Here is a 7596-nt window from a genome sequence, read left to right as displayed (position 1 = left end):
GACCTGTGTCCTTCACCCATGGCTCAGAGGGTCCTGTGCCAGTGGTTAGGTTTTTAAAGCACTTCAATTTTAGGGCCTGGTGTCCCCGAAAGACACTACCTGGGTCACAACCTTGTGCCTGTTTCACTGCACCTGTAGTCCTGCTCCTCTGCCATCGGTTCCTCTTGCTCCTCACTTTGTTCTTGTTCCTAATCACTTGCACAAGACCCTTGAAACCATGGATGAAGGACACCTACACTGGTCGGTGAGAGGCCTAGCCTTTTCACTGACCTGTGTCCTTCATCCATGGCTCAGAGGGTCCTGTGCCAGTGGTTAGGTTTTTGAAGCACTAATAATTTAGGGCCTTTTGTCCCCAAAAGACACTACCTGTAGTCCTGCTCCTCTGCCATCGGTTCCTCTTGCTCCTCACTTTGTTCTTGTTCCTAATCACTTGCACAAGACCCTTGGAGCCATGGATGAAGGACACCTTGACTGGTCGGTGAGAGGCCTAGCCTTTTCACTGACCTGTGTCCTTCATCCATGGCTCAGAGGGTCCTGTGCCAGTGGTTAGGTTTTTGAAGCACTTCAATTTATTAGGGCCTGGTGTCCCCGAAAGACACTTGGGCAGCTATGCCCTGCAACTCTTCCAGCACAAAGTTGGTGGTTGGTGTTCCTTAAAACTGACCGGGCTATACCATAGATATGTTATTTTTTTGTCTTCCATGTTGGAAGAATGTTTCCATGTTGGAAAGTGGTTGTTTTTGCAATAAAAAAATTTGTTTTTACATACCTCAGTGTGATGAGTAGTTGTTCTTGTGGTGTGACTGCTCTCCTGAACGTGGTATCCCTCTTCCTTAGGTAATCCTTCACCATCTCCAAGAGGGTATCAAACCTGTCAGGAGATGGAAAGGAAGAAGCTGTAAAGTCTGTTGTGGGACAAGGTGTTGGGTGGAGGATGGGGGATGTGTGTTTAGAGGTTTGGGAGTGTTGTGGAGGGTGGGGGTGTAGTGTATAGCTAGGTATACAGGGGTGTGGGGGTCAGGGTGGTGTGTTTAGCTAGGTATACAGGGATGAGGTGTTGTGGGGGTGAGGGTGGGGTGTTTAGGAATGGTGGGGGTTGGTGTATTTAGGCCTATATACTTACAGGGGAATAGACATCCGAGTGTAGCTGTAGAACTTCTGTGGGTGTCGTCTGAGGTCCCGGTAGAGGGCCTGGAACTCTCCCTTCCTCTGCCTCCTGGCTAGTAGAGGGTGCACCCACCATCTCCTGCGAGGAGCACGCCTTCTCCCCACATAGTAGTAGGTAAACAACAGGAAGGAGAGAATTCCCAGGTAATAATCGTAAAAAATGACTGGATCCATGGTCCCAACTGCTGTCTCTGTATCCAAGGATGGTCTCCACACGTCCAGCTGTCTCCAACAATGACCCCAGAGCTTCTGCTGACCTCCCAGAACCCCAGGTATTTATACAGGTTGTTATCTCTTTAAGAATCCGGATCCGGACCGCAACCGTGTTCATACCGCACGGAAACCGTATGCAACCGGACCGGATCCGGACCGGATCCGGACAGGAACCGTACGGTCCAGGTCCGATCCGGCTCCGGTGCGGTCCGGACATCCGGTGCGGTTTTTGCAAAACCGCAAGTGTGAACGGGGCCTTAGTGTTCTTTTCCTTTGCCTGAAAAGTATTAAGTTTCTCTCTGTTAAATAATAAACCCAGCTCTTGTTCTAACATTTTCTGAGATGGAGGTATTTTGTCTAACCAACTGTTAAAGGTGAATTTCCTAGCTGTGATCATTATAATATGATATACAGCTGAAAGCTTCTGTGCTGAATCTGATTCTCCCAAATCATAGTGATGGAACAGGCACAACTCTCTTCTTTGTCTTATATTTTTGGCACATATCTTATCAGCAATCACAGTAGTGATCTATGTAGGGGCACTCCCCCAAACATAGTGATACAAACCAGCAAACCAGCACGGATCCCAATAGGAATGGATCCAATGTTAACCTATGGATCCATTTGATGCTGCAATGATTTTTCCAGACAGTGGAAAGGAAACAGACGCTGAAACATTGCTTGAAAGTCAATGCAAAACAGATCTGTACAACACACTGACTACAAAATGGACCATTCTAGCCAGTAAATTCCTACTTTGGTGATGAGGGTCATGTGGGAAACGGAACTGAACCAACTGAATGGTGACGGAATGGAAAAGCTCAGTTGGAACAGAAATAAGATCCGTTTTCGCGGATCCACTTACCAGTGTGAATCGGCCGTAATATTTAAAACTTCACGATATCTCCTCTTATTTCTTCTGTATAATTGTGTGTCAACATAGTCATAATGACTGAGGCAGTGCTGGGCCGAAATTACGCATTAGCGTAATTACGCATCGTAATTCACTACAAATGCACCGTAAGCGTTACGTGTAAGGTTACGGTATTACGCGTAATTAATTACGCGTAGACCGTGGGTTACGGTTTACGCGTAACAAATTACGCGTAAGACAGTAAACTCCCATTGAAATTACACAGTCTGCCGTAATCGCGTAATATTACGCTCCCGTATAATATAAAAAAGCCGCCGACTTTAAGGGTTAATAGCAAAGCCCCCTTAAGTGCTAAGAGCCTCAAATTTGGAGAATATATTAAGGAGATCAGAAGGAATAAGAGGAAAAAAATTTTTTTCAAAAAGACTTTATAGTTTTTGAGAAAATCGATGTTAAAGTTTCAAAGGAAAAATAGATACATTTAAAAACCCGCCGACTTTAACGGTTAATAGCAAAGCCTGCTTAAAATTTAGAAACACCAAATTTACAGGGTATATTAAGGGGATCAGTGGGAATAAGAGGAAAATTTTTTTTTTCAAAAAGACCTTCTAGTTTTTGAGAAAATCGATTTTTAAGTTTCAAGGGCAAAAATGTCTTTTAAATGCGGAAAATGTCAGTTTTTTTTGCACAGGTAACAATAGTGTTTTATTTTCATAGATTCCCCCAAGTGGGAAGAGTTTTACTTACTTCGTTCTGAGTGTGGGAAATATTAAAAAAAAAACGACGTGGGGTCCCCCCTCCCAGACCTCTTTAACCCCTTGTCCCCCATGCAGACTGGGATAGCCAGAATGCGGAGCACCGGCCGCGTGGGGCTCCGCACCCTGACTATACCAGCCCGCATGGTCCATGGATTGGGGGGTCTCGGAAGGGGAGGGGCAGCCAAGCTTTCCCCTCCCCCTCCGAGCCCTTGTCCAATCCAAGGACAAGGGGCTCTTCTCCACCTCCGATGGGCGGTGGAGGTGGAGGCCGCGATTTCCTGGGGGGGAGGTTCATGGTGGCATCTGGGAGTCCCCTTTAAAAAGGGGTCCCCCAGATGCCCACCCCCCCTCCCAGGAGAAATGAGTATAGAGGTACTTGTACCCCTTACCCATTTCCTTTAAGAGTTAAAAGTAAATAAACACACAGACACTTTGAAAAAGTATTTTAATTGAACAAAAAACATAACCACGAAAAAAGTCCTTTAATATTCTTAATTAACCATTAATACTTACCTGTCCCTTTAAAAGCCAGTTCCCACGCAATATCCTCGGAAATATACTAATCAGTTACAATGTAACAAAGCTATTACAATGTAACAACTTTGTTACTTTGTAACACCACCGCACCCGACGTCACTCGCCGCCACCGCCGCGTCTGCGCTGACCCGACAGAGCTCTGAGCTATATAGCTCAGAGCTCCCTAAGCATCTTTGTATTTGGGCTCCAAGGAGCCCCATTGGTCCTTAGCAGACCAATGGGGTTCCTTTAAATCAGAAGGAACCCCATTGGTCTGCTAAGGACCAATGGGGCTCCTTGGAGCCCAAATACAAAGATGCTAAGAGAGCTCTGAGCTATATAGCTCAGAGCTCTGTCGGGTCAGTGCGGGACGCTAAGTCCCCGCCGCCTCCCGCTGTCAGCCCCGCCCACATCTGTCACCCACATGTCACCCACATGTGGGTGACATGTGGGTGACATGTGGAAGAGGCGGGGAGGACAGCGGGAGGCGGCGGGGACTTAGCGTCCCGCACGGACCCGACAGAGCTCTGAGCTATATAGCTCAGAGCTCTCTTAGCATCTTTGTATTTGGGCTCCAAGGAGCCCCATTGGTCCTTAGCAGACCAATGGGGTTCCTTCTGATTTAAAGGAACCCCATTGGTCTGCTAAGGACCAATGGGGCTCCTTGGAGCCCAAATACAAAGACGCTTAGGGAGCTCTGAGCTATATAGCTCAGAGCTCTGTCGGGTCAGCGCAGACGCGGCGGTGGCGGCGACTCGGCGAGTGACGTCGGGTGCGGTGGTGTTACAAAGTAACAAAGTTGTTACATTGTAATAGCTTTGTTACATTGTAACTGATTAGTATATTTCCGAGGATATTGCGTGGGAACTGGCTTTTAAAGGGACAGGTAAGTATTAATGGTTAATTAAGAATATTAAAGGACTTTTTTCATGGTTATGTTTTTTGTTCAATTAAAATACTTTTTCAAAGTGTCTGTGTGTTTATTTACTTTTAACTCTTAAAGGAAATGGGTAAGGGGTACAAGTACCTCTATACTCATTTCTCCTGGGAGGGGGGGTGGGCATCTGGGGGACCCCTTTTTAAAGGGGACTCCCAGATGCCACCATGAACCTCCCCCCCAGGAAATCGCGGCCTCCACCTCCACCGCCCATCGGAGGTGGAGAAGAGCCCCTTGTCCTTGGATTGGACAAGGGCTCGGAGGGGGAGGGGAAAGCTTGGCTGCCCCTCCCCTTCCGAGACCCCTCAATCCATGGACCATGCGGGCTGGTATAGTCAGGGTGCGGAGCCCCACGCGGCCGGTGCTCCGCATTCTGGCTATCCCAGTCTGCATGGGGGACAAGGGGTTAAAGAGGTCTGGGAGGGGGGACCCCACGTCGTTTTTTTTTTAATATTTCCCACACTCAGAACGAAGTAAGTAAAACTCTTCCCACTTGGGGGAATCTATGAAAATAAAACACTATTGTTACCTGTGCAAAAAAAACTGACATTTTCCGCATTTAAAAGACATTTTTGCCCTTGAAACTTAAAAATCGATTTTCTCAAAAACTATAAGGTCTTTTTGAAAAATTTTTTTTTCCTCTTATTCCCACTGATCCCCTTAATATACCCTGTAAATTTGGTGTTTCTAAATTTTAAGCAGGCTTTGCTATTAACCGTTAAAGTCGGCGGGTTTTTAAATGTATCTATTTTTCCTTTGAAACTTTAACATCGATTTTCTCAAAAACTATAAGGTCTTTTTGAAAAAAAAATTTTCCCTCTTATTCCTTCTGATCTCCTTAATATATTCTCCAAATTTGAGGCTCTTAGCACTTAAGGGGGCTTTGCTATTAACCCTTAAAGTCGGCGGCTACCTAACATTGATCCATGCGTCAACTTTTCCGCTTGGCAACATGACCTTACGCATTAATTGCTAGTAGGAATTTATGCGTAAGCCTATAACGTAACAACTTGAATTACGGTATTCTTACGCGTAATTGCGTAAGGGCAATGCGTAATTACAGACATGTACCGAAATTGAATGTCTATGCCGTAAGCGTAATTTCGTAATGCGTAATAGCGTAAAATTACGCGTAATGATCCGTAAGCGTAGCTTTTTCCATTACGATCAGCACTGGACTGAGGACATGGTTGGCATCAGCCAATACTCTGCTTCACCAATGATAGACAAACTTCCAGTGTTCGGTAATGACTTTTTGGCTTTTGCTTAATGCCCCGAATTCCACCCTCTACAAAAGCTGAAAACAATGTTCTTCAAACACACAGAGTAAAAGATGAGAGAGTACATATGTTTTGCTGTCAAACAAGTTAACTTTTATTGTACAGATATGTTATTGTACCTATAGTAGAAACATATAAATGTACCCACCCCTAGAATTGACTGCTGTTCTGCCTATGTGTAAAGAACACAAAAGACAAAAATAGCTGCCCCTACTTGGAGGTTTTTCATTGGCCTCATAACCTTGAGGTACCCTCAGCTTAACTGATTTATCCATATTTATGATTTCCACCACCTGAAAGTTCAAACTCAGCCCCATCGAATCATGGGTGCATGCTGCTCAGTCCTCTCCATCATGCTTCCAACTGACTGTGCACAGCAGCCATGACCTGTCATAATACCCACCCACTCGATTAATAATCAATGAGGCATTTGACCTATATGCAGGAATGTGGATGTTTACAAAACATGGCTGATGTTTATTGTTCTAGTGGTGGTACATGCCCAGGTCAGGGAGACCTGCGGCCTTGTTCAGAGAACAGCTTCTTGGTATGTTCTAGTTCTGCTGACAGAACTGCAGATTTTCTCTCTAAGAGAAAATCCCCTTAAAGGGCAGGTCTGCTCATCAAGCCTTTTTGACTAACTCAGTCCAAATAACTGAGGCCTACTTAAATTATAACATAACCATTCTAAGTACGTGCACTTTGGATACATTAGTAGTTAACCATGCACAGGACACTCCCAGGTGAGGTTCCAACACACAGCCTTGTGGTATGCAAGTATGAAGAGGGCAAATAGACTGAGCATATTTCCTACAGGCAACAAGGAGGGAGGGGCTGTATAATTGAGTTCTGGATGATCCTGCAGTATGGGTGTGAGCAGGTGTAGGGAGTGGCAGAACCGCTGTACAAAAATCCTTTTTTTACACAGCACTTGCCAGATATACAGATTAGGATGGCTCTATGTTGTGGAAAACCTGGGGGACATTATATAACTGAAATATAATCTTATTCTCAAATTAACATTGCCCTATTCTGAACAACCAAACAATTTATCCTTCCATGACTTACCTCCCGCAGTTGTCTGGATGCCATCATGTAGATAATAACAATACCTATTATAATTCATACAAATTTCAAACCTAAGCCTGAGCGACTTTACTTCACAGTCATGGTTCCTCTTTCATTGTTTTGGCGAACAGTCAATTTAAACGGACGATTGGCTGTGAAGCAGTGTGGGGACAATCTCCCATATATAAGTGCGTGTGCTGTAAGGTGTTACAAACAGAAGAAATTAATGCTACCATGTTGTCACTGATTATCTTATTCCTAGGAGTTTACAACAATCAAGTCAATGGTCTGGTAAGTTTCTTGGGGAGGAAATCCAGAGCACTGAGGGCAAAAGGTTAGACCTGAACAGTGTGAACACTATTTTGATTTTTAAGAAATATTGAATCATTTAGCAGATCTGTAGAACAACTTACGATTTGATAAATGGGCTTAATCATTAAATAAAAGTATTTTGACTGCTACTTGTGTAAGTAATATAGCTGATAACTTTAATTTTAGAAGTAATAACTTTTTGCGGCCAGATCTGGTTCATAATACTTGCAGATGCTCTTGCCAGGAGATATTTGGGATGCTGATGTTGTTGGATACCAAGAAAGCCACCAGATAGACCAGCAAATAGAGGCACATGAACTTTTCTACTGCCCACACCTGAGAACTTTAAGAGACAAGAGAAAAGTAACCCATATCTCAGTTTCTAGAAACCTTCAAAGTATCTACCTAGGATGCTCTAAAATATAACAAGCTGTTCGGTTCCACTGTGTTCTTATTTATTCTTGTTACTAT

At 44.4% G+C, this 7596-nt stretch overlaps 1 protein-coding gene across 1 annotated transcript in view; it reads left to right on the top strand.

Annotated features, from left to right (window-relative positions):
- The first annotated feature begins 5600 nt into the window (after positions 1-5600).
- The window catches only part of LOC137527353 (olfactomedin-like), a 33539-nt gene continuing 31543 nt past the window's right edge, over positions 5601-7596 (top strand). Inside the window, exons 1-2 of the mRNA XM_068247863.1 lie at positions 5601-5709; positions 7076-7104. Of these exons, the coding sequence (XP_068103964.1) occupies positions 5601-5709; positions 7076-7104 (138 nt within the window). The remainder of the gene's footprint in view (positions 5710-7075; positions 7105-7596) is intronic.

The sequence above is a fragment of the Hyperolius riggenbachi genome, chromosome 8 (genome assembly GCF_040937935.1).
Source record: "Hyperolius riggenbachi isolate aHypRig1 chromosome 8, aHypRig1.pri, whole genome shotgun sequence".
NCBI lineage: Eukaryota > Metazoa > Chordata > Amphibia > Anura > Hyperoliidae > Hyperolius > Hyperolius riggenbachi.
The sequence above is the reverse complement of the archived record's forward strand: the minus strand, read 5'-3'. Positions and strand labels throughout refer to the sequence as shown.